Source organism: Podarcis gaigeae (genome assembly GCF_964106915.1).
Source record: "Podarcis gaigeae genome assembly, chromosome: 1".
Classification (NCBI taxonomy): domain Eukaryota; kingdom Metazoa; phylum Chordata; class Lepidosauria; order Squamata; family Lacertidae; genus Podarcis; species Podarcis gaigeae.
The window spans coordinates 107,457,694-107,485,450 of NC_139678.1; the positions used below are offsets into that span (position 1 = coordinate 107,457,694).

Sequence of the window (27,757 nt, forward strand, 5' to 3'; positions counted from 1 at the left end):
ATTTTTTTTAAATTGGTTGTTTTTTGTGTTCATTTCTGAGATAATCCATACACTGTTCATCTTCCTATTGAGCTCAGTAGGACTTCCAAGAAGGAAATTGTGCTTTAAATGATTTTTGTGCTGCAATGGGCACCATTTGTTTTTGTTTTTTTGCTGTCCCCAACCTTTTTGACTTCTTTGCAGCCACTTTGTCTTCCCTGCATACATCTGATGCACGCTGCTGGGACAAAACCTCTCTCTGCCTCTTTAATCGAGCTCTCATTTTGACTGGCATTTGCCACCTGCCATGCACATGTCTTCCAAGATGATTCACACGGCTTCCCCAGTAGCCCAAGACTACATGCTTACAACATCAACAGTGTTTTCTTGCATACACTTACTCAGAAGCAAGTCCCACTGTGTTCAATGGGGCTTCCTCCCTCCCTAGAAAGTGTATTTAGGATTGTAGCCAGAATGAGTTGCATGCATGTCTGTGCTTTCTGCGCACGCACACACAAACACACACATCTATCTATCTAGGTGGCACCCCCCCCCACCAGTGAAGAAGTGGGGAGCAAAGATTGGGATCCGCTGCCCCTGTGGATTGTGCCGCCTGAAGCAGTCGTCTCACCTTGCCTCATGTGTGGGCTGGCCCTGCTATCTATTGTAAATCACTTAGAGACTGCTCTGAAATTAAGTGGTATATAAATATAGGAATTAAATATGAATGAAGTGGCGGTTTGCAGTTTTTTATCTGGCATCTTTGGACTCCGAGGAAGGGCCTTTTACTTTCTAACTGCTCTCCTGCCCTTTCTAAGATGCGTTATTGTTGTTGCATTATCACACTAACCCAAGTTCAAGATCCACTCAGCAAAGAATTCTCAGATCTTCCCAGCTTAGAGAATCTTCACAACAGGCAGGCAAGAGTGGCTTTAGAAATCTGCATTTGGAGCCTGTGCAACGCTGAAATTTATGCAGAGGCTGCTGCTAAAGGCAGATTTCTCCCCAGCCTCCAAGCTTCAACAGTGCAGTGCAAGGCCATGTTTGCCTTCCTTTGCTGAAGCAGCTCAAACTCCTAAAGTGGCACAAGGGGGGGGGGGGAAATGTCCACAGCTCAGGCTCACAGAAGTTCAGCTGAAGAGCAAGAAAACTGCCTTTCTGAGAAGAAATAGCAGGTGAAGGCAGCAGCTTAGCAACGCCAAGAAGCTGACTTCGCTGCCTCAGATCTGGAGGAGGGCTTGACAAAGGGAGAGAGAGAGAGTGCAGAGCTTTGCAACACTGAACTGCAAGGTTCAGTGGTGTGGAGAAAAGCTATCGGAGAAGATTGGCACCAGTGGATTGGAAGACCGGAGGCAGGATGAATGCCAACTTGCTGGGAACTGCAGCAGTAGCTGTTGTGCTCAGGTTTCGCTTGTAGGTTTCCCCGGTTGGTCACTGTGAGAACAGGATGGTGGGCTAGATAGATAGGCCACTGCTTTGATTCAGCAGCGCTTTTAAGATTGTGTGAAGTGAAGGTTCTACACATGGGTGACGGAGGCTGTTCAAACGTGGCGCCTTGCTCTGGTGTCCCCACTTTGGGAAGATAGAGGGATCTTTCAGGGACTGAGAATGGGACTTTGTTGTTCTTGTTTAGTCGTTTAGTCGTGTCCGACTCTTCGTGACCCCATGGACCAGAGCACGCCAGGCACTCCTGTCTTCCACTGCCTCCCGCAGTTTGGTCAAACTCTTGCTGGTAGCTTCAAGAACACTGTCCAACCATCTCGTCCTCTGTCGTTCCCTTCTCCTTGTGTCTTTCCATCTTTCCCAAAATCAGGGTCTTTTCCAGAGAGTCTTCTCTTCTCATGAGGTGGCCAAAGTATTGGAGCCTCAGTTTCAGGATCTGTCCTTCCAGTGAGCTCTCAAGGCTTATTTCCTTCAGAATGGATAGGTTTGATCTTCTTGCAGTCCATGGGACTCTCAAGAGTCTCCTCCAGCACCATAATTCAAAAGCATCAAGTTAAAGCTATGGTTTCCCCAGTAGTGATGTATGGAAGTGAGAGTTGGACCATAAAGAAGGCTGATCGCCGAATTGATGCTTTTGAATTATGGTGCTGGAGGAGAGTGGGACTTGCGGTAGTGAAATATCATAGAGTACATGTACTCAGGCCTCTGAACTCTTCAGGTCCAGAAGAGTATAGAGAGGTGCAAAGTGATGCCTCAGGATTGGTCAGACACTGCTAAATAGATACTAGGAGCCCAACCTTCAATATTTGCCTGGTCAGAGAGTATAAAATACGAAGTTCTGGAAAGATAAAACTGTGTGAGTTTGTGCGTGTGTGTGTGTGTGTGTGTGTGCCTGGTTAGCTTTCTGGTATAAATGTATTCAATATTGGAGCTATTATGGTTTATCAGAATTCAAAAAAGAAGTCATTGGAAGTAATCTTTTTATTCTTTATTTTTAAAACACATTAAAAATAGTATTTGAAATTAATTTGAATAGATTTTATGTCTAGGCTGTTGTTTTAAACTCTCTTTTATATTTATAATTTTGTACCCATATGTTGTTTAGACAGGAAGCAGACTTACAGAGATTGTTATACGAACAGCAGGTATCGTATATAAATATGTAAAAGTTACATATATGAAAACTGTTAAATTGTTTGAACAGTTTTTATACATGTAACTGTTCTATATATGTTGTTATGTTGCAAATTTTTTTGAGATGCCTAATGGGAAGAGATTCATAAATGAAATAACAGCAGCAACAATATAATATAATTAATATAATATAATTAATATAATTAATATAATATAATTAATATAATATAATATAATAATAATATAATAATATAACATCTCTCTGTGGTAGCTTATCTTAAAGTTTTAAGTGTCTATACGCTTATCTCATTTATAAATTTATTGTTGTACATTGTTATAAATGTTTGCCTTCCTTCTGGGATTGTACCCCCAAGTGTGTTTTATAAGCTGGTCTCCGACCATAATAAATTATATATAATATATAACATAACATAACAACATAACATAACATAACATAACATAACATAACATAACATAACATAACATAACATAACATAACATAACATAACATAACATAACATAACATGGTCATAGTCTAGGGGAAGAGCCATAACTCAGCAGTAGAGCATTTGCTTGTGTGCAGAAGGCCACAGTTACAATTCTTAGTGTCTCAGTTTTAGAAATTTTCTCAGTTGCTGTGACGTGTGTGTGTTTTTGTCTGCATGAAATCCTCCTGAGAGAAATACCTTCAGCTCAATAGCCCTGTAGTTGGCTGCCTAATGGGTCACAGAAGATGCTGCAAGGTCTCTCGAGAGACCCATGTTTTCAAATAAGTGCAGTTGCAGCAATGCTTCTGCCTAGTGGGAGACACTTCTTATCTGTGTCCATTTCATGTGATCATAATACACACCCACCTACCCACCCATCCACTGTACCCTATACATTGGCACTGCAATGGATGGCCAGCCCAGGTTGTTCTTCTGAGAACTGCAAAGTTCCCCTCTGGCTCACTAAAAGATTTGTCAATAACTCTGGCTGAAAATTCTGGGGGCTGTTTATTTCACTACTAGCTAACAAGCTAGTAGTGAAAGTCCTTCACTGAGGTGATAGCCTGGGTGATGGGCCATTAAGGGAAACAAAGGAAAGGGGCTCTGTGCGAGATGGCAAATGGGTGGTGGCCCTCCCCCAGCTCATGGTTAGTTAAGCCAGAGTTTAGAGTTGAGTTGCTGTGGTGTGGCCCAAAAGAAAAGCTGGAGAGAGAGTCTGAGCAGTGATTGATTTCTGTTTGAATCCAAGGCTGTGGCTATGGGGGGGGGGGGAGAAACAAGACTTTATTGGGGTGTTAATGCTGTGAACCCCCCATCACAGGCTCAGATATGTGTAAATAAACTATATATTATAAAGACACTGCAGTCTCCACTGTGCCTCATTCCAAAAGGAAGTACAAATCCTAGGTAAGTGTCTCGAACCCCTGGAATTTCTCAGCGCTGGGGTACTGTGCAAAAATATATAACCCCATGAGCTTCAAAATCCTGATTGGGCCTGGGCTCACTGATGCTTATAGATGTGTACATAAGGGTGCTGATGGGACACCCTCCTTTTATGTGTTTGCTGTGGAAATATCAGTTTAATTTTGCAGAGTAAAGTGTAGAGTTTGTTGTGTTACCACGATATGGAAAGAAGCACAAGACCAACCCAACAAGATGATGGTGCATTGTCAGAGATTTGTGTACTCATGGAAAAATTGCATTGTGGCTAAGAGAAGAGAAGATGAATTCTGCAACCTGTGTACATTATGCAAACTGAGCTCAATTTGCATAATTTTATTTTGCAATCTTTCTTCTGGCATATATATATATTACTTACTGGTTCTGCCCTGGTCATAGACATTGAAGCCTCATAGTCCATAGGCATTGACCATGTATTTTCAAGCCTACATTTGCTGCCATAAGGGCTAGAAACTTAGACTGTTTTCATATTAAAGCTGAGATTTTCATTCAGTGTTCAGTACCACATAATGGCTGCATTAATACATAACATTAACTCAGGTAGGGAACCTGTGGTCCTCCATATGTCATTGGACTCCAACTCCCATCAACCGCTGCTAGCATAACCAGAGGTCATGGAGAATGAGAGCTGTAGTCCAGCAATATTTGAAAGGCTGCAGGGCTACATTAAACCATGTTTTAGTGTTACAAACTGCAGTGAGCTGCAGGTTCTCATGCTTCTTCTTTCCCCTTTGGTACACCTTCAAGGAGGCATTTGGAGTGTTTTTCTTTTGTTTTAGATTGATCATGCCTTGTTGTAACTTTCATGTCTGGGCAGACTTTGGCTAATCCTTGTAGTGATTTGTTCAAACAGTAGTTCAAACCACAATTTGTGATGCTATCTTGTTTCAACAATTCATAAACATAGTTTAAGGTTTAGGCATAACAGTAAATTGTGGTTAATCTAACATGGAAGCAGAAGCTTACAATCTTTTCTTCGTAGCCATACCTGGAAGAAGAGAGGGGAAGGGGGACACATAACCTGACCTTTAAAGCCCTAAACGGCCTCGGCCCAGTATACCTGAAGGAGTGTCTCCACCCCCATCGCTCAGCCCGGACACTGAGGTCCAGCTCCAAGGACCTTCTGGTGGCTCCCTCACTGGGAGAAGTGAGGTTACAGGGAACAAGGCAGAGGGCCTTCTTGGTAGTGGCACCCGCCCTGTGGAACGCCCTCCCAGATGTCAAGGAAATAAACAGCTGACTTTTAGAAGACATCTGAAGGCAGCCCTGTTTAGGGAAGTTTTTAATGTTTTAGCATATTTTTAATATTTTGTTGGAAGATGCCCAGAGTGGCTGGGATGGGTGGAATATTATTATTATTATTATTATTATTATTATTATTATTATTATTATTGTAACACTAAATTACGACTTAGTGTTATGTATGAATACAGGTTTTGTGTCTTGTTAATGACTGTGCAGGTAACATTAAGAAAGCTGATAACTATGAATTGGAGTCATTTTGTCAATTGTTTTGTCAAAGCCAGAATAATCACTTATGCAAAATCCACCATTTGTTTACCTAGTCTTGTTCTTTGTTGAATTCATACAATGCACCATCATCTGTGGACTTGACAATGCTTCCCTCTGATTTATTTTGAGCAAATAAGGCAAAAATGTTAAAATGACACCCCTCCTCCCATGCAGTTTTTAATCGAGCACAGAGATGAAGATTGGAGGCAGGAAAATGGTGCCCCCTCTGGAATCTACTGCCAAAATTCCACGTCTTCATGTCACTTCATGGTAAGACCAACCAGACCAACCTTGGGAATAATCATGTATGGTGACTGAACTGTTGTTCCTCTTTCTGCTCATGAAAAAAAAAGTTACAATTCAGACAGATGCCAGCCTTTGTGAGCGGCTGCAGGACCAGAGTATAAACACTCTTGGCCACAAGGATGTATTTTTAGCTGAAGGGAAAAGCTGGAAATGGCATTGCAATATTTATACACAAGTAACTCCTGATTATGCTGTATATCAAGATGTATAGGTTGATGTGCCTACTGGCTGATAATACCCCTAGCCCCAATAATATTTTAAAGCATTTTCTATGGTGCTTCATCCGCATTCCTGGCACACACTATTTTATATAGGACTGTGGGAGTGCAGTAGTCTTGATGTGTTTGTATTCCCAGCTAAGAGTGAAATGACTAACATGGGCACCATCCTCTCATTCTGGCTATTACATTGTCAGTTCTGAGAGGCATCTTGAACACTTCTGATGGATTCTGAATGATCTGACTAGACCATTTTAGGCTGTGAATTTATGTGGAGTGTCTGCTGAAATGCTTAGGTAAGTTTTGTCAATGAGATGAAGATATGTTGTCTTGGTGTGTTGGTTTTTAGATTTATATAACCTATACTTCAGGTGGTTTTGGTACATATCCAGTGCATTGCCAGCTTAATTTAAGGTGCTGGTGATGACTTTTAAAACAATGAATCTTTTGGGACTGGATTACTTAAAAGAACTGGGTGACACCTGTTAATCAACTTACCTGTGCCTTAAGATTCACTCCAGAGGGCCTACTGTAAAGACAAGTAGACTGTCAGATACAAGGAACAAATTTCACAGTGGATTTCAGCGACATGAGATTGGGCCTTGAAGACCCATCTTGTTGTCATGGCATTTGGCTAGTTGTAAATTAAGCTGTAGAAATTGTTGTCTTTTTTTGGTATGCTTATGTTATGCTGGACAATGTGTAGCTCCTTTGCTAGCTTTTAGCAGTGGATGTTTTAAATGGTATTAAATTACAGTCGTACCTTGGTTCTTGAACAGAATGCATTCCGGGAGTCAGTTCGAAAACCAAGACGCGGATTCAGATTGGCTGCAGGAGCGTCCTGCAGCCAATCGGAAGTTGCGGAAGCCGCCCTGGATGTTTGGCTTCTGAAAATTGTTTGCAAACTGGAACACTCACTTCTGGTTTTCGATTGCTCGGGAGCCAAAACGTACGAGTTCCAAGGCGTTCAGCAACCAAGGTATGACTGTACATTGCATTGGTTATATTTTTTATGTTTATTTTGTAAGAGTGGTATGCAGTGCTAGACCTGCTCGGAGCAGCCCCACTGAAGTTACTAGACATGACTAACTTAGATTGATTCATTCATTTAAATGGGACTACTCCGAGTTGGTCACAACCCTGTGCCACTTTGTGAAGAATGTCTCTTAGTAAGCAGGCTGTACATCTCTTAAATAAATAAATACAAACTTGCAATTTTAAGAACACAATGGATAGTACTGGGCTGTGGTGTCTTTTTAGATGCTGAAACATTGTTGTGTCATTTATTTATTTATTTTGAAAAAGCAAACTTAGAACAGCAAAGCCCTTGCCCACATTAGTGTTCCATGCACTAAACACACTAACAATGTGTTTGCATGTAAAGTTAGCAGGCATGCTGCTGTTGTGATAAGCCTTTGCAGCCTTCCTCATAATTTTGTGCCATGGATGTCTCATCTGATGACTCGCTTGTAAAAAAACACACAACAATTCACCTTTGCCCACTTTGGACCTTTTTTGTATGTGTGTGACTCAGGTTTAGTGAGTCACCTACAGTTTCCCCATTAGCCATTGTGTTCAACCTCAGGAAGTCATCTGAACACTGAAGGGATGCTTTTACTGGGAGATAAAACTCTGCTCCTACTCAACTATTGGCTGTGGACATGGCTTCAAAGCCAGTTCCATGTGAGTCACTTCCTTGAGTAGACACTGATCTATATTATTAGCCTGCCTTGACATGACACCTTCTTGCCAGTGCAGGAGTAATTGGCAGATAAGTTCCCCTTGTGTTGAAAAGAAAAGAGAGAACCCACCCCCATTGCCTGCTCAGAAAACTCTTTTTATGTGTAACTCTGTATTTTTACATCTTGTTTCATACACTAAGATAAGACCACACTAAGATAACATGGGGGAAAGTTACTAAGCAATTTAGGGGTTTATGATTGTAGCTTAAGGAAATAATTTTCCTTGAGCATCTGCAGGACATGTAGGTACAGTATATGTGTTAATATATTTTAAGCTGCAGCCTGGTGACTGAACTCTTCATAGATGTCAAAGCTTTCAGTTCAAACCACTTGAACAGTTAGAGGCATTTTTAGATAAAAGCAAATTGTCTCCTCTTCAGTGCCCCCCCGCATGGTGTTATTTGCTCTTTCTGGATCCAAAATGGCTGATCTCTTTTTTCTAAGGTATCTTTTCAGGCTTACAGCAGGCTTGTTGTCTGCAGAAGTTCCTAAGGACATAATATGAGCCTGTTGCATCGGGCTAGTGACCCATCTAGTCCAGCATCCTGTTCTCTCACAAGCCTGTGAGAAGCCTGCAAGCTGGTCATGAGCACAACAGCGTTCTCTCACCACTTAGGATTCCCCAAGGAACCCATATTGTCTCAGAAATCAGAAGTAGGACACAGTCACCATAGTGGGGAGCAGGAGAGCTGAAAATAATGCCAATATATTACACATCGGGCAACCAATGTGCTGCTTTGGTTTCAGATAGTACATGGGTAGACGAGTCTAACAAGCCTGGGACACAAATTTTCATGTCCATCTAGAGGCTATGATGGCTCATTTACCAGTTGTTGTTTAGTCGTTTAGTCATGTCCGACTCTTCGTGACCCCATGGACCAGAGCATGCCAGGCACTCCTCTCTTCCACTGCCTCCTGCAGTTTGGTCAAACTCATGCTGGTAGCTTCGAGAACACTGTCGAACCATCTCGTCCTCTGTTGTCCCCTTCTCCTTGTGCCCTCCATCTTTCACAACATCAGGGTCTTTTCCAGGGAGTCTTCTCTTCTCATGAGGTGGCCAAAGTATTGGAGCCTCAGTTTCAGGATCTGTCCTTCCAGTGAGCACTCAGGGCTGATTTCCTTCAGAATGGATAGGTTTGATCTTCTTGCAGTCCATGGGACTCTCAAGAGTCTCCTCCAGCACCATAATTCAAAAGCATCAATTCTTCGGCGATCAGCCTTCTTTATGGTCCAGCTCTCACTTCCACACATCACTACTGGGGAAACCATAGCTAGTGTTAACTCTGGTGTATACTCAATTCTGGTGTATATTTTGCTCTAGGATGCTTAGTTTGGTCAGAATCACTTCTAGAGTTCACACTAAGTACATTATTTGTGGTAAATGAGCCACCATAGCTGCTAGAGGGCCGTGAGAATTTGTGTCCTGGGCTTTTTAGATTCATCTTCCCATCTATTATCAGAAACCAAAGGGGCGCATGGGTTGCCAGATGTGATTTTTGTTTCCAGCTGTCCTACCCCACTACTATGGTTAGTAGCTGTTGATTGCCTTGCCCTCCATAAAGTTATCTAACCCTCTTATAAGAACATAGTAGCCTGAAAACATTTTATTTTTTTACCAGTCTAGGCTAGTAGCCTTTGTTTTCATGCCAGCTACAGAGGTGGACCAGTGTGGATTTGCAGGCTAGTAAAAACAGACATCACCTTTTGCCAAGCACACTGTCTCTACCACGCTGCACTGTCTCTACAACAAAGTGTTTGTGGAAACTTCCTCTGCAGGTAGCGTGGAAATTAAAGCAGCCTGTTGCATGCCTAAGGTGACCATTACTTAACTGGGGGAGTCGCTTCCTCGCATCTCTTTCCCCCTTGAGATTCACCCAGTGTTTCAGAGTGGAACAAATCAATCAAAATCAAGGGAACATTTGCGTCCTCCTTACGTTTATCCCCCTGAGGTTCTGATAACAGTAATTCAGCAAAGTACACGGCACCTCTGTCCTCAGGAAGAAAGCAAGCCAAATAATGCCATTTTTGTTTCCAGAGCTAAGCAAAACAGATTTAAAATCCCATGAGTGACCACGGGGAAAGTTGAAGCCTCGTTGAAATGGACAGCTGCGCAAAAACACAACCATCCTGTTGTGCAATGGCTGTTCATTTCGGTGGGGCTCAAATGGAAGAACTTCCAAGGTGAATCTGACCTCACAGGTCAGATCTGTGTCCAACTCTGCCACCTTTAATGAGGCCTCAGCTGTATCGCTGGAAGCATCCTCCTCATTCTGTCACATGCTCTTTGCGTCCTAAGAATATTCTATCTCTGTGATTGAAAGTGCGTTGCATTTATTCATTTATTTAGAATTACATTTATATCCCACCTTTCCTCCAAGAAACTGCAGGTGGCATACACAGTTGCCCTCTCCCTATTTTATTCTCACAACAACTCTGTGAGGTAGGCTGAGAGGTGGTAACTGGACTAAAGTCTCCCAGTGAGCTTCATGGCTGAGTAGGTTTTTGAACCCTGGCCTCTCAAGTCCTGGCCTGACGCTTGTAACCCCTGCACCACACTAGTACGAAGCACATTCTAGAATTGTTAGGCAGAAGAAAGAATGGATTCATGGTTTACTTTGCAGCTCTTCTTCATAAATGGATGGCTGTGTGGTTGTGAAGACCCTTATTCCCCTCACAGAGCTATGATTCCAGAGTTCCTTGGGAGGAGGGCTTGACTGTTAAACCACTCTGAACATACTAGCTAAGTGAGAGATACAGGGGTCTCCTAACAATTCTCACTCCCCCCTTACCAAACTCCTTTTCCAGGATACCTTAAAGGAAGCCATGACAGTTAAAGTGCCATGATAGTGCTTTAAATGTACAGTGAGGATGTGGCCTTAGATAGTAACTCGACAGAATATTCTTTCTGATAAAAGTTAAGAAGATTTTCCATGGTTATATCCCATGCAAAATCATCTTAAGGGGACAAAGCATTCACTTTGTATTATTGCAGTGGCTTAGCAACTGTAATGATTGCATGCCCTGATTTACCGGCAGCCCCCAAGATATTTGGGGCACAGATTCTAAAACTGTGGCAGTTTCCAAGTAACAAATATGCTGCTTGTTTCTTTAAGTTGACATCATGTTTACTTTGATACAGCAGACCATGCTATGTTTTGAGCATTTATTTTATCTAGTACATTTTTGTCTCTCCCTCCTTCCAAGGAGATCTGGGCAATATGTATGGTTCTTTATACTTGCAAGAACCCTGTGAGATAGCTTCAGCGGAAAGAGAGACAGAGACAGACAGAAAGAAACAAATTGACCTGATGTCGGCCAGTGAGCTTGTGGCTGAATGGAGATGTGGACCTAGACTTTCCCAGTCTAACACTCCAAACACAGCCTTTCTCAATCTTGGGTCCCCAGATGTTCTTGAACGCCCATCATCCCTGACCCTGCTAGCTAGGAGTGATGGGAGTTGAAGTCTAACAACACCTGGGCACCCAAGCATAGCTGTCAACCTTTCCCTTTTCTTGCGAGGAATCTTATTCTGAATAAGGGAATTTCCCTTAAAAAAAAGGGAAACGTTGACAGCTATGCACCCAAGGTTGAGAAAGGCTGCTAACCTCTATGGTTAGCCTTTCCTATCCTTGGGTTACTGGGCAGGGGCAGTGGTTGTTATGGGGAAAGAACAATGTTGCTTCAACAACAACCAGACAGATACTGAACCCTATATAGTTGCAGCAGCTATATTCCAATTCACCCACACTGAGGTTAGAGGGGCCCAGCTTGGTCCAGTAGTCTTCTACTCTAGTGGAAAGATTCTGGCCCACTGGGATCTACTGGCCCACTGATGTAGTCTTCCAAGTCCAAGGCAGCAACGCTACATCCACAGGGCAGAGCTTGTCTGGTGGAAGCATTCCTGGTGCTGTTCCCTTTCCTGTGTGCCATTCCCCTTTTGATGCTGTCATTGATCTTGTTGAAGAAAACAGGCTTTGACAGTTTTCATTCATGGGCTATATACTGATATCACTGAATTCTGAATTATGCCATCGTGTAATTATGAAAATGTTAAATAACTCCCTTGCAAACACCAACATCATAAACATTTTTTTTTAAAAAAAAAAGCAGCTCGCAAACTGGCACACAGTGGTGTTTTATTTACTAATAGCACATTTTGGATGTGGGATTCATTAAAACTGGCTCAGAGTTTCACAAGCTTCATGGCTGGGTGCCTTTTCTATGCTCTGCCTCATGATGGACTGTAAATCAAGGGAAGGTGGAAGCATCTAAATCATTTCTAAAACTATCGTAGCAGATAATGTGAAAGGCCAGACCAACAGATGAATGTTTGGCATGTGGAGGAATGTTATTATTATTATATTTTTATATGCCACCTTTCCTTCAAGATGGCATACATAGTTCTCTCCCTCTCCAGTATATTCTCACAACAACCCTGTGAATGTAGCCTAGGCTGAGAGGCAGTGACTGGCTCAAGCTCACTCAGTGAGCTTCATGACTCAGTGTGGTTTAGAATCCTGCTCTCCCAGGTTCTAGTTGGAACGCTCCAACCACTGTACCACATGACCTGTTATGCCCTGTATATTGGTGATGGTGCAGTGCTCAATCCCATTGTGTGGCACCAGTATAATCATCCAGATGGGCCAGTGTAAGGAGCCTTTGACGAACCACATGTATACCTGGGAACTGAACATGGTGGCCAGGTTGATAGCCAGAGAACGTGCCTGCAGGCCCAGCATCAGCACAGAGCACCTTGGGAAGCTGTCAAGGTCCCAGCAAGGTCCATTACAGCTGCTTGCTCTTGACTCTTTTTAAGGTGGCTGGATCTGGAACCTCTAGTTTAATTCCCCACAATGACTTTGATGGGCATTCTGGGAAACTGAAAGGCTAGCTCTTTGATCAGCATCAGTCAGGTGCATGTCATGAATTACTGGGAGCTGAGCATGGCACTGTGGATGTTCTTCAACCATCATTAGACAGTTGGGGCTAGGACTCCAAGCACTGCTACCATCACTGTCACCAAGTAACCATACCAGGGTTAACCCAACTAGGAGGAGGTCTACCAGAGGGCACGTTGGTGAGGTTCAACTCAAATTTGGCATCAGCCCTGCATACATGTACCTTATTAAGCTCCTGAAATTGCAGGAGGTGGGGCAGATGTCAAGCTATATGCATGCTCCCCAGATTTTTAACCTAGCAATCCCAGAGTTGAGATCTCATACAGTCTAATGGCCTTGCAGTAACTGGTAGCGTTATTCTGCTTTGATTGGTGGTACATCAACACGGGTGCTGATTGCACAGTCTGTGGGTCATGTAGGATCTCAACTCTCAGGTTTGTCAAGCTCCAGCTACCTGCAGTGGCGCAGGAGTTCTGTGTGGAAGGTAGTCTCCTGGTCCATGGCGTGTCTGTTTTAGGTCTTGCACTAGAAGAGCATCCCCATCAACCTGGTGGTGTGCAGATGTTTTGGACTACAACTCTCCATCTGCCGCAGTTAGCACAGCCATGAGATTGATGGGAGTTGTAATCCCCAAAAAATCTGCTGGACACTAGGTCACAGGAGGGGACTAGATTGCTGCATGAGAAAAGTCGTACCTTATCCAGTGATGGCTCTGTAATGTGCACAATCTCTTGTATAGACAAAAACACAAAAACTGCAGAAGCCACCTATCAGAGCACTGTGAATTTTTGTGCAAGCTGTTATATACAGTGGTACCTCGGGTTAAGTACTTAATTCGTTCCGGAGGTCTGTTCTTAACCTGAAACTGTTCTTAGCCTGAAGCACCACTTTAGCTAATGGGGCCTCCTGCTGCTGCCGCGCCGCCGGAGCACGATTTCTGTTCTCATCCTGAAGCAAAGTTCTTAACCTGAAGCACTATTTCTGGGTTGGCGAAGTCTGTAACCTGAAGCGTATGTAACCTGAAGCGTATGTAACCCGAGGTACCACTGTAATGCTGTTTTTTCTCTACTCAGTGGTGGTTTTTTTGTAGCTGATCAATAGATGTGTGGTATTCTTGATCACCGTATCATAATTTCCATTTCTTCTTCTCCTTCTTCTTCTTCTTCTTCTTCTTCTTCTTCTTCTTCTTCTTTAAAAAATGCGGCATATTTCATAAGAACATTTTGTGTTGAAGTAGGTTAGGTGAAATATCAACTAAATTTAAAACCAGGCCGACTGACTTCTCATTCTCTAGAGGGGCAAAGCATATGTTCAAGCAGGTTCTTAGTCACTGCTCTCTAGTATTAAAGCAGCTGCTTTAAGTCTGGTGCTGTGATTGTACTGACACATGGTGTAAGGCTGCCGCCTATTTCCCTGCTTTGCTCATGGGTCCATCTAACTTAGTATTGTTGAAACCAATTGGCAGTAGCTCTCCAGACTAGAGTCTTTCCCAAGTTTTGCCCGGAGATACCAGGTATGGAACTTGAGATCTTCTGCATGCAAAAGATGAGCTCTATGACTGCCTCTTGGCTCACTGGTAGACAATTCGCCTTGCACCTGAAAGGTCCCTGGTTCAATCCCTGGCATCTCCAGACAGGGCTAGGAATGGCCCCAGTCTGAAACCTTGGAGTGCTGCTGCCAGTTGTTGAAGACAGCACTATACTAGATGGGCCAATGGTCTGACCCATTCTAAGCAGTCTCTTATGTGCGTGATCTTGCTCCCAGGCTTGCAGTAAGTGTTTGGAATCATATGCTATATTTTCTACCCAATATTATTTTGCCTGTCTTGTTCTTGCTGCTGCATGGAACAATGCATGAACTGAGACCTTGTATCTGTAAGTAAAGGATTTCAAACTTACTGAAGAGTGTGGTCTGCTTATGGTGGGAAGGGTAGAAACAGGTTGGCTGCTGTGTGCAGCTGAACGGGATGAAAAGATCTGACAACCTATATTCCTAATGCTTTACTGCGCTGCTTATCTTTGTGAGTTTAATACTCTGCTACTGGGGCTCTCGGTGTGCAAGCTACTTGTTTTGAATCCTGGTACCCAGCCAATTATTTTGTTGTTCACCCACAAATGTGGGTCCACAGGGATTCATTTGTTTTAATTCCTTACAAAAACAAACTTGGAGCCAGTATTGGCTTGTGTAAGTAGTAATAGTGTGAGTGCAAAACAGCTGCAAAGTAACAACTATTATCGATGAATTAATACAGCTTCCATCATGTCTCCAGCAAGATTTGCAATGTAGCCTCAGTAGAATGGGGTTAGAGCCTGGTATGTCCCCTGCCTCTATGTCTGGACCCTAATAAAATGTTCCCTTCTCAGCTCCTGTTTGAATAGATGACATATTCTCTAGATAGGATCTCTCTTGGTTTACTTGAAAAATATAAATGCTTTATGGTCGTTCCTTTTTTTGTGGTGGGCTGTAAAACTGACATTCTAATTAGGTGTAATAGCAAATGTACCTGTCAATGTTCATCATTTCATATCACCCACAAAGAACCTCTTTGGATTTAAGCAAGGCAAATGCTCTTCCATGTTGGATAAATGAAGTCTGTGGCTTGTTCAGATGATGAATGTTCCTGTAACCCATCTCTGTCCTCCTAACACAGTAAAGGTTGGGAGGGGGGGGGAAATCACTCATTCATTGCCTGATCTTGGGCTAGCCACTTTTTCTGTGCCTCAGTGTTTGCCAGCTGCAAAATGGGACCAGAATGGTCTCTAAATGATATAAATGTAGTATAGTGCATGTACATGCATTCCATGTATTTTATATGCTATGCAGTTTGTGGTTTACTTTGATTCTTTTGCCACTTGGAACCAACTGCATGCATGCATCCATTTTATTCTTGTGGCACATTTGAGCCGGGATTTTGCTGGCCTCATCACTGTTGGGCTGCCAGATTACACCATCAGTCCCACCCTCTCATGCACAAGAGTGTCCTTATTTTTGTCTGTATGGCCAATGTCACATGCTGAGCTACAGCTGAGCCTTTTTCAGAATTGGAGTATGGCTCTAATACGACTACACTTAAAAATATTATTATTTGCTGAAAATAATATGTTCACCTGCAAATCTGAAAAAAAACAAAAACAGGTTACTGCGATCCTCTTAAAACCATTGGGAGCAAACCCACTGAAAACAATAGCATTGGTCTTGAGGATCAGCTTTTAAAATCAAACAAACAGAGCATTTGATTCACTGGGATCACAATTTAAAATGGCACAGAGTGATTTCTGCTAAAATATTGTGAGAGATAACTGTGCTACTCTTGTGTCTTGTTAATGGATTGTTCACAGCTCTTCAGAAGAGAGCAATACAATTTCTGATGGAGTGAAATGGGCTACAAGAACAGAAATACAGGCATGTGATCACTCTGTTTGGTACCCAAATACATTTGCCCTGTCATAATACTGGCATCTTTTCAAGGTATGTTGATGTCTGGGTTGCTGCCAGGGAGCAGTGCACAAAATGCAAGGAGGATACAGCTTTGTGAAAATGAGCACAGACACACACACACACACACACACACAAAGATATATATATGATGCATATTTTAATCTCAATGGTGTTTTCAGTTCAATTGATATGATTCCAGAGGATCTTAAGTGTCCTCCTGTTTCTGAATTGCATATGATTTCTTTCTGGTAATTTCCCCGTCACCTCATACTGTGGAGCTTTCCACTCAGAACGGCAGCGTTGCATGTTAAGAAGTGGTCATGCAAGCAAATTGAGATAACCTGGATATGTCATTTTGCCTCTCTCTCTCTCTCTCTCTCTCTCTCTCTCTCTCTCTCTGTCGCTCTGTTTCAAAGCAATGTGTGTTGCATAATGGCTGTTTTCACCTTTAATTGCCTCGAGATTAAGCAACAACCAAATCATCGTTCTCTATAATGGCAACCCGAGGATTTATAGTAACGTGAGTGGAGAGCTGAAGGATGTGGCTTGCTCTGTTTCGATGATGCGGGATTGCTCTAAGCAGCAAGCTTAGTGTTTTCTGAAAACATTAGCAGCATCGCTGATGTAGCTGTGCCAGCCTCTTTCGCTACTAGATGACTGGAACTGCTCACAGGGGGGTGGGGTGGGGGCAAGGGAACTATCTTTGAGATCCGATCTTTCGAAAGGAGCTCGCTCATCATTTGCTAAATGGAGAAACCTGATGTTTTCCTTGCTGGCCCAGAAGATGCCTGAGAGATAGATAGAGAGAGAGTGATGCATTGTTATAAGGCAGGGAATGCTTTCTGGGAATAGAAAGGTCATGCATCTTGGGATCGGGGAGCCATTCCAGTCTCTAACCAGTCACCAGGTATGGCCTTGTGGTTTATATTCCTATTTGTGGCTTACATTATTATTTCAAACACTGCCTTTTGCATTTCTTTTCTGGTTCATTTTAAAATGGGATCAAGTCGTCATGTTTTTTAAATGCTAGATTCTATGCGGGATTTAGACTACGGGCAGCTTGTCTTAAAATGAAAGAAGGTATATGGTTGGTTTTTTTGGGGGGGGGTGTGTGTGTGTGTATGTATTAGAAATAAAAAGTCATAAGGGTATTTTAAAAGAGACAGCAAATATTCAGTGTGTAGATGTTGTTCTGCTCATGTCTGCTGAAACATATATGCACTAGTTCCATGGAATAAAACATCAGAACCGTGGAATAGCTCACAGCATGAATTTGGAGGTTTGCACTGCTTGTTGGGCTGACGATACAAAGGTCATTCGCACAGTGGCATGTTAATTAGGATTGCACATCCTTTTCATGAAAGCACATTGCTAACCATCCTGTTTTATGAAAAGTGGGCTGAAAACAGCCTATCACAATCAAGGCTGGGGATAAGCCATTCTGCATAAGGCATATTTTTTAAAAATAGTAGATGTAGGTTTGATTATTTTTTCAAGGCTTGACGTTTACATTTTAAGCAGCTGCCTTGCTCCTCTGAAGAGTGCAAGGATCTTTTCCCCCTAACAACTTTTGTTGAGAAAAGCACGCACAAATGGCTTGAGAAGCTGAGGTGGGGCTTGATTTTAAAATATTGAATATTTAAAATATTTCAAGCCCTACAAATATTTATATATTTATACTGTAGCATTCCTTATTTTTTTCTGCATTCAGCCCTCACCAATCCCATTGCTATCACAGGTTTTATAAAACCTGAAGCAAAGTTACAGGAATGGGAAGCGGCTGGGTCTGTATTTTATGTAACCTTTCAACCACCATAGTGTCTCCAGCAGCCTATTTTGATGCGCTGGGGCGGGTGGTGGGGGGCGGGCAAAGAAATTGAAAACAGTATAATCAGCTTAACCATGTTCATTGCAAATGGCGCTGAATAGCCAAAGGTAGGGGCTCTTGCTTGTGCATCGCTCATAGTGTGTAAGGAGATTATGTCTAAAAGTAGACACAAATGTGATTCCTTTCTATCTCTCTCTTTCTGGCAATGGCTTTGAATATCAACTTAACTGCTTCCGACTTGTTTGCTGGACATTTCCATGGTAACCTGTTAGGATGTGTCATAAAGCAGTGGTTATTAAACTTCCCACCCCCTCACCTGCCAGACCATTGCTGAGGAATTGAGGCCATTTAATGATTTTTCTTTCTGTTATAGCAATTGTAAGGTGCTATGCTAGATGTTTTTCATTTTTTAACTGAGTTTTCATTGCTGCTTTCATTTGTTTTGTTGAATTCCATGGACTTTGGACTACACTATGATAAGAAATAAAAGAAGCAATTAAAAAAACCAATTAAAATCTGGGTGGCTATTTAATGGGGTGGATGTGCCGTCTCCTGTCTTCAGTCACTAAACCGCAGATGACCTGACATATGCAGATCACCTGACTGCAGATCACCTGACCACTGGTGGTCCATCCACCACACTTTGGGGACCCCTGTTTTAGTGATAATAATATAAAGGGAAACATTGGTTATATTCCTGTAGCGTTTCATGTACCGTTGATGTTCAGTTTCTGCAAGTGATGATCAGATTGGTCCAGGAGGGTGGGTGTTTTCTGACCCTTGAAGGCTCACGGATTTTTAAAGGGTGAATATGTTTATAATTCAGAAGGCACATATATATAAAAAGTTCAGTGGTTTGGTTATTTTTTTAAAAAATGACATGTATTAATTTGTTTCTCTGGTTGCTTACTTTCTTAGAAATTCATGTTGGAGACCCTGGCAGAGGTCTAAAGCTATGGCTCACGCAGGAATCTGGTCAATCATTTTTAATTAAAAACATATATTACAACAATATTTGTTTTGTGGCTTGTAACTATAATTGATATGTTTCCTGGTGTACTTATCCAGCTTACGTTTTGATTAACAGTAGGGGAGATGAACACATTCTTAAGCTTGATTAGTTTTGGAATGGGTTTAATGTTACTTTTACAGTTGCTACAAACCATGTTTAATCATCTTTCAGAATTGAGTTTTGGAGAATTTTAATGCAAGGAGTACATTCTGTTTCTTGGCAGCTGCCTGAAATTCCTGTGGGTATTCTGGTGATCTTTCAGGCTAGTTTTGATTTTATTTTTTTTCATGAGGACCAGATCATCTCAAAATGAATATGGTAGAGCTGGAAAAAGGTTCAGAAAATGGCAGCCAGGAGGATAAGTGGTTTTGAGCAACTCCTCTATGAGGAAAGGTTTGGATTTTTTTTTCTTTAGGAAAAAAGACAAATAGGAGGGACACTGTGCACGGTGCAGAGAAAGTTATGCAAAAAATAAATACAATTCTCCCCATTTTGCATATTAATAGAACCATCCAGTGGTTCCACTGGATGGGTCATCCAGTGAAGCCAAGTGGTAGAAGATTCAGGATAGACAAGAGGAAGTAGTTATTTACACAGCAGACAAGTATACATTTTGCTAATTCAAGATGTGTTGATGCCCACCAACCTAGATGGCTTTCAAATAGGATTAGCTGTATCTGCCATTAATCCGCCTATGAATGGTATTAACTGTCTGTACTCAGAGCTACATGCATGTTAAAATCATTGATGTAGGCTCTTCTCAAGTGCCCATTATGAAATTGGTGAGCACAAGGAGCAGGGCTTTCTCTGTGGTGGCCCCTCGATTTTAGAATTCTCTACCAGCTTTCCCCTGTAAGGCTATTCCATTTCAGGCCTCCAGAAAGGACTTGATGATCCACTGGCCTGGTTTGCAAGTCACATTAAGTGAAACCATGGCTTATTGTGAATGCTGTTATGTTTTTATTTATGCAGTAATAAAATACAATAATACCGGCAATAATAAGCACAAATGCTTGTGAAACCTCCAAGTAGCTTTGTATAATAGGCTTAAGTAAGACTGATAGCACCACTGGAGACAGAATGAGCTATTAACTAAGATAGTTTATTAAAAGGATATTATGTACATTGAGAGAGTAATGGTTTGTTTGCTTGTTGGAAGCAGCAATAAAACAACTGTTAGCACATACAGTATCCACACTTTGAGAAGCCTCTTAAAAGAATCAAATGTGTTCAGAGTAGAATGGAAATAATATAAATTGATTGAATGCTTAGTAGAACTTAAGCATGGGCAGCGTGAACAATTATTAATTATAAACCATTTCTTCCTTTACATGGCTTTGAATCTTAGAGGAAAACTCAAGTTCTGCTATGTCAGTGTCTTATTTTATAAAACATGAAGACTGTGTCTTTCCATCAGAACTTGGTATCTTCTGACTCTCCCATTGTTTTGTTTTGTCTACCATATGTCTTAATAGAACTCTAGGGTTGTCACCTTTGATCAGGCAAAACAAAGGACAGGTTGGGCAAAATGCATGACATGCTGTGGGGCTAAAAATTACTTTACCCGGTGCAGAAATGACTTCAAAGCAATCCATTACTCACTTTCGCTCTCTGTGGCTCCGAGTTTCAGTCTCCAACCCAACCACTGTTTCTAACAATGTTCCCACACGATGCTGATCTTCTCCTCTGTTTCTCACTCTCTGTCCCAGGAAGGGACAGTGGCAGCTCCATGTCACCTGGGGAGCTGCTTCTGTGTGGAGGCTCCTCTTCCTTGCTCTTGTTTCTGCTTGCACAAGGCAAGTGAACAGGCAGCAACAGTGAAGGGGAGCAGGGCCAGGGGGTTCAGAGGATTCGTAGAACTGGGGAATGGGCTTCCAGTGGAAACCATTGACCAGTGACTCTGTATTTTCCAAGCATATTGCATTTGGCTGGCTAGTTTTTCAAACAAACAAATCATTTACCATCAATTAAATTTGTTGTGGGATCTCTATGAAGTGATTTGAAAATGCAAACTGAGTGTCAGAACTGAGTGTTTTGAGAAAAAAAATCAGTGTCCTTTACACTGGAAGAAGAGGGCTAAGCTGTAACAACAGAAGCCCACTTCAGGCTTCTCCAGCAGAGATTTCGCAGGCATCCTCACTTTTGACTTCCTTGAAGACCTTTTTATGGTGGCAGGTCTGTGCAGTTGTTTAAAACGTTCTTGATTAGCTGGTCCTCTGAATGATTGTTATGCGCTGTTTTTTAAAAATACCGTTTTATGATTTCATTTCCTGAGTATTGTCATAAGTTCATGAAATGCCAGTGAATAAATGCTTTTGTAAATAAATAGATGAATGCATGAACACTCCTAATAGATAGTGAGCACACCATTTCCAAAATATCTTAAGTGTTCTGCACCTTCCTCTCCCAACCTTTCCATACTGAACATGCAGGAAGAATCAACCTGCATTCATCTGAATGTGGTTAGACTCTTCACGTCCATTGAGAAGCTAATTGTACAGAGTTCTGGTTCATAGGGAGGATGCTAAATGACCTTAACTAAATGTAGTTTGAGTCACTTTCATAGGTTCAAAGAGCTGACATGCACAGGGATGATGGGGCAGACGTTGTGTGTGTACCCCCTTCACATTTTAAGCCCACATACATACTTTTGAACATCTGAACAATCTCACCTACAAGGATTAACATCTGCCTTGCGTTGTCTGCTTGCTTTGAACCCCCTCTTTAGCAACCAGTTCAGCTGCTATGAGGCCATGGGATGTTAATAAATGTTCTAATGGTCCAGAAGGAATGTGGATACGCAATACACTTCCTGTGAGAGAAGGGTAAAGGGCAGAGGTGCAGAGATACGAGGGACTGTCTGCTGTCATCTGGAAAGCAGACAAGGCATGCGGTTGTTTGGAGATGGGATGCTGGACAAGCAAGGAAGCTTTGGTTTGGAAAAACAAAAAAAATTCCTTCCAGTAGCACCTTAAAGACCAACTAAGTCAGTTCTTGGTATGAGCTTTCGTGTGCATGCACACTTCTTCAGAAGTGGTTTGGAAGTACAGCTGGGACCCAGCATGACCCAGATGCATAGGGAATGAAGGGAGAAGGGAAGAGGATAGCTGGCAGAAATGTGAAGGCACAATGGTCAAAAGATAAGAGTTATGAGGGAAATGGGTGGAAGACAAGGGAGGAAAACCTCAGTTGGGATTTGGGAGTAATTGGGCCTTTCTGCTTTGGACAGGATGAAAATAGTGTGGCAAGGAAGCTGTGGAGGTTGAAGTGGTAAATGTCAGAGGAAATGGCGAAATTGTGAATTTCACATATTGATTTGCACTAACAAGACAAATCTTTGACTGCAGGTCTTCAGTCTGTCATATCAGTCATGTGCTTATTGCTCCATCTAGTAATCTGTAATGGAAGGTTGCTGTTCTAAGGGCAGCTCATCAATATGTCTTCCTATAGGCACTCTGCTGTAACAGCAAACCATGCATGAATGTTATTAAGCATTAATGAACCTTGTGACACTTCTGCGAGCCATAAATATTTCCCCAGCTACTTTGCAGAAATCATTCTGGCACATCTGGGGAAAATGAATCTAATTCACTAGAGCAAGATGGCTTTCTGCCATGATTGGCACATTCTTTTTTTTCGTGTGTGGCTGTGTCTCTCAAACCTGTTGAACTTGGATCCCCTCTTTTAAACCTCCTGTAACACCTGGGTCCTACCTTTGCTGGAGGTAGAGGTGAGTGACAGCACACTTCTCTTGGACTAAGCCATGTTGACACTTACTTTTGAATAGGCATGCCTAGGGTTCCATTCTAAAGCTCAGCCCGGAATTAATTTGCAATGCCAGACAGAAGTGGCTTGCTGAGTGGGGTGGAGCCATTACACCAGCTTCCTGCCTTACTGGGAAGGGTGAGGTGGTGGGGAGGCCAGCAAGGTGCAACTGCACTGGCAGGAAGGACAGTTTGTTTTTGCTGGTACATTGAGACTTTGTGCTGACCTCTTCACCCCTCCCAAAAAGCACCAGCTGGGAAGCTAGCAGAGTGCTTCCACTCCCATTCGGTGAGCTGCTTCTGATGCCAGGGCTCAAATATATAGAGACTTCATTGATGCTTACTGTTGTGCTAATTTTATGTAAACTGGTAAATAAATACAGTGAAAATTGGGCCTTGCCCCACACTTTCTTGCCCTGATTGAACTACACAGTTCCATAGAAACAGCCTCCTGAATTACTTGCTAGATCAGTCCAATAAATGATGCATACACAATGTGCGTCTGAGTTCAAGCACTGCGTCAAAAGAAATTTTCTGCCTGTCTATATTGTGAACAGAAACAGCAATAAAACAACATAACCAACCAGAGCCAAAGGGTCACATATCATGCGCAAGGCATGGAACTCTCAGGCACAGACTACAAAGTTTGGAACAGACCTTAGGTAGTGTAAAGGCTCTCAGTCTGTTGCTTGGATCCATGCCTTTCTTGGTCCTCATCTTCACAGTTGCATCACTTACTGGTAGCTATTTGCTGAGGCTACTTCAGTCTTCGTTAGTGTTTGGCATTTCTCCTCTGTCTGCAGTGTCAGCTCTGTGCAGAATCCTCGGACAGCAGTTTTCTTCTAAAGCCCCAGCTGAGACACTCTCTTCAAATGTGGTCTCCCCATGTCTCCAGTCCATTGTCAGCGTTGGGTCCCACATCTTGTAAATCAGAGTTACCCAGTCACTGAAGATGTATCTGGCATGCCTCCAGTTCAAAGTCTTGAATGCAGATACAATAAAAGGCTATTGTCATTCACCGTGGCAGGATTAAGAAACAAGAACAATTCAGACATAATGAAGATTCAATAAAGGAACATTGGAAGTTGTATCACTTAATGAAGCTTGACATGCTGCTCTGGGTTCCTTTGAGCAAGGAAGGGCAGGGTAGAAATGTAATAATAATAATAATAATAATAATAATAATAATAATAATAATAATAAACTAATATGAATGACAGTGCACTTTTTGCCTATACGTATAGAAAGAGAAAACTGCAGTTTATGACCTTATTTCTTTTCTACAGTATATCAAAAATTGAGGGTAGGATCCAGTTAAGACAAACTTAAGACAAGGAGATGACCGTTAGCAATATCATGGGAGGGATGTTTCTAGGACCAAGGTGTAGCTATGAACCTTCCTTATTATTTTTGCTATTGGATGCTGCATGTTGTTTACATAATAATGTTATATTTATAGAATTGGAATGGGTTTTTTCCCCTGTACTGTATGCTATTATATTTGCTGTTGCTTTGCTATGCTGTTACAAAATTGCTGTTGTTTTGCTGTGCTACGAAATCATTGCTATGTTATTGTTTTGCCATGTTATTATGAAATGGTTTTTGCAGCGTTTGTTTGAAATGCATCCCTGCTTCTTTGTCGTAAGCTGCCTTGAGCACGATTTCATGTGTGTGGAAAAGCGGCACACAAATAAAACAATTGAATGAATGAATGGAAACTCAAGAGTAGACCCCTTGGAACAAATAGACTGAAGTTAGCCAGGCCCAATGATTTCAGTGGGTTACTTCGGGGCCGTCTTAAACATGTTGCTCTGACCTGCAGGGAGCCATGTTGCTTGCATGTTCCAAAATTGAAAATGCAAAGGAGGAAGATGTATGGCTAATCACGCTCACGAAACATTTTGGGATCCCAGATTCTTTCAGCCACTAAACCTATTACTCAGAAACTGCATGCTGATTTGTGGCCTGTTGCATAAATTCCATGCATAGTTCTCAGTGGCACAGGTATATATTCTGCTGTGGAATCCAGTACTCTGGGTACTTACCTATACTCTTGCCACATTTACCCATAACAGAACATACACAAATGCTACATGTACTTGATGCATGTAGGGTTTGTAGACATTTCTACATGGAAAGGACTTTCTAAAGGAAATTTGTCTTGTGCTCCATTGACCTGCGAAAGCATGGTGCTGTTGTGAGAATTTCTTGTGTTCCTAGCAGCGTAGCTTTTCAGAGCTTATTTTATCTGCCTGTAATATTTTGTAGCATTCCAAGATTAAACTGACCTAGCCAGAAGGAAGGTAGGGGGTGGTAAATGAGATTAGCTTGGTGGCAGTGCTAATACTTTGTGTGTGTGTGTGTGTGTGTGTGTGTGTGTGTGTGTCCCAGATTTGATTCCCAGCATGCGCCATCAAAAAGACCATGTAGCAGAGATGATGTGGATAGTCTCACAAATTTATGAAGACAGATTCATAATCGTATTGGTGGTCTACAACTTAACAAATGTTGTAAAAGGGTACATGCAAACGGTGAAATCTATATCAACATACTTCTCAGTGAAGTTCCTGGTGTGCATGTAAATATAAACCAGATTTATTGCTTGGTTTATATCTGGAGGAATGGGGTTCAAATCACCCATAAGAGCTTTGGACAACTTCCTAGCTCTCATCAGTTACGCATTAGAAAAGGGAATAATATACTCTTCCCAAGAATGTTATGATATTAAATGAATAATTTCTACAAATGTATAATTGTATAAAGTAAGCTGTGCTAGAAAATTCTTCAATTCTGAAGACTGTGGTACAGCAGCAAATCACTGTTTTTGAGCAAACATAAGCTGCACCAAGTTGCATTCTCCTTATGCAGTCAGAGCATTTTAATTTGGAATTAAGATAGCCTGGAGTGCATGACTCATACCAGTTTATTTTTAAACCTTAGCTTCTTTTTTACCAGCGCTGAGGGTTTTTTCTCTCCAGTATATGCACTTATGCATGGAAAAGCCAGAAGAACTGTTACCCAATACAATTCCCCCCTTTAATGTGTGTGTGTGTGTGTGTGTGTGTGTGTGTGTGTGTGTGTTCATGTTCTAAGGCTGCAATCCTAAACCTATTGTGGAAGGAAGCCCCATTAAACACAGTGGGCCTTACTTCTGAGTAAGGATGTATAGGATTCTGCAGCACACACGTTAATTACCCATTGTAATGGACAAATAGCTAATAGAGTTGTCTAAGATTAGGTAAGCTTTTCTACAGCATAATTTGAAAAACAAATGGAAAAGATAATGGGTTTCTCTTTAGGCAATGATGTTAGTTTCATTTTGTCTCTGTGCATGCAAACACATAGATATATATATGTATTATGGGTGTGTGGGGAGACGCAACAGCAACCATCTAGTTGGAGTTTGAAATAAAATATGGAAACCTACCCAGATCCCTGTAGGTATCAGCGTAAACCTGTGGTTCTTGGCCAAATTACAGTTGCCTTTTTTTACAGAGAAGTCTGCCTGTCAATTCAGACATATTTGGTTGGAAATGTTCCAACTTTCCCAAACATGTTGGTACACTCACAATCTGAAATCCTGTAGGATTGTTAAAACTCCCATTTATACTTACTTTTGGGCAGAGACATGCTAATAAATCAATGTAGGAGGAATCCCGTAGAAGGGAAAGATTAATATGAAAGCTAGGAAGGGATATGTTTGGGGTGAGCATAGACTGGATGTATGTTTGAGTGCAGAAGCTTGATGACCCAGGGGTGTTATTCTCTTGATCCTTTGTGCCAGGCCCTAGATCCCTTGCCCATTTCCCCTTTTAAGAAACAAGTTAAAAATGGGTAGCTGGCCATGCTGCAAAGTCCACTGCCATTGAGACTCCAGCAGCCTGCCATCTTGGCCTGCCCATAGCTACTCGGTACATTGATGATGATGATGATGATGCATATGCATTAGTTGTTTTCTGAGAGTGACCTCAAGCTGCTCACCACAAAATCAATTAAGAACATTGAATAAAAATCTAAAAACAGATAATAGGGCAAGACTTGAAGATCCTACCCTGCTGGAAGAGGCCAAAATGCCAGCCTTCAAACAAAGGGCAAAAGCTTATGTAAAGAGAAAAGTCAATGCCTGATGCCTAAAAATAGACTTGTATCCAAATTTGTGTCAAGGCCCTGTGCCCCGAGTCTGTCCAGTACCTTGCTGCAACTCTGCTAATGATGCTAGAAGACAGGATGAAAGCCCAGTGTATTGATGGATTGATGGAAAGGGGCCAAGTACTGGTATTGCTTGTAAGAGGTAATTTTGTGTGTGTGTGTGTGTGTGTGTGAGAGAGAGAGAGAGAGAGAGAGAGAGAGAGAGAGAAGGGGACGGCGGCTAGTAAGTAGCCAGCCTTTGCTTCAGGGCATTATGAGAAATGTAAATTATGACCCCCAGTGGGAGCTGCTTTTTTCATTTCCCAGAGTGTCCTAGAGTGATAATGAATAATGAATACGTGTCATGGCTATTTAAGAATTGCTCGTAGTTTCCTGCATCCACTGCCAGGTAAGCCCACAGCTATGGTGCATTGACATAAGAAGGGAAGCACTAGAGGGCACTTTCCTGAGGGCCAATCCATGCCTGGAACCAACCCTGGGATGGATGATCTGTAGGCTGATAAACGAGAGAGGATGGGGGCAAGGGCTTGGACTTAACTGCCTTTTTGGTTCACTAAAGGGATGGACTCAACTGCCTTTCAAGCTTTTTGGCATTCTTTCTGTGGATCTCAGAGTTCAATGAGAGAATAATTGAGAGAGCGTTTCTCAGGTTTTAGATTAACTATATAGGTCATTACTGCAGTTATTTTATGACCCATATGTACGGTGGTTTAAACCCCGTCATGACTGCACAGACGTCACCCAAGTTTTCTTGTCTGCATACTCTGTAAGTGTACCAGGTACATATGGACTTGAGCTTCAGTGTAGCCTGTAAGCTGTGATTGTTACCTAACCACGGGGACGAGGGAGAAATTTCATTTGGTTCACCTTTTAATATGGAGCTACC

The 27,757-nt window shown here is 42.0% G+C and overlaps 1 protein-coding gene across 8 annotated transcripts in view; it reads left to right on the forward strand.

The window, feature by feature from the left end:
• The window catches only part of SLC4A10 (solute carrier family 4 member 10), a 162,340-nt gene that overhangs the window by 26,345 nt on the left and 108,238 nt on the right, over positions 1–27,757 (forward strand). For 4 of the 8 annotated variants that reach the window (XM_083705345.1, XM_083705349.1, XM_083705346.1 and 1 more), the window contains exon 2: positions 5,691–5,786. The exons of 2 other annotated variants lie outside the window; for them this stretch is intronic. In XM_083705345.1, coding sequence (XP_083561471.1) covers positions 5,691–5,786 — 96 coding nt within the window. Of the gene's footprint in view, positions 1–5,690; positions 5,787–16,434; positions 17,026–27,757 lie in introns of those variants that run through there. 2 more of the 8 variants (XM_083705347.1, XM_083705351.1) reach the window with 1 other exon arrangement.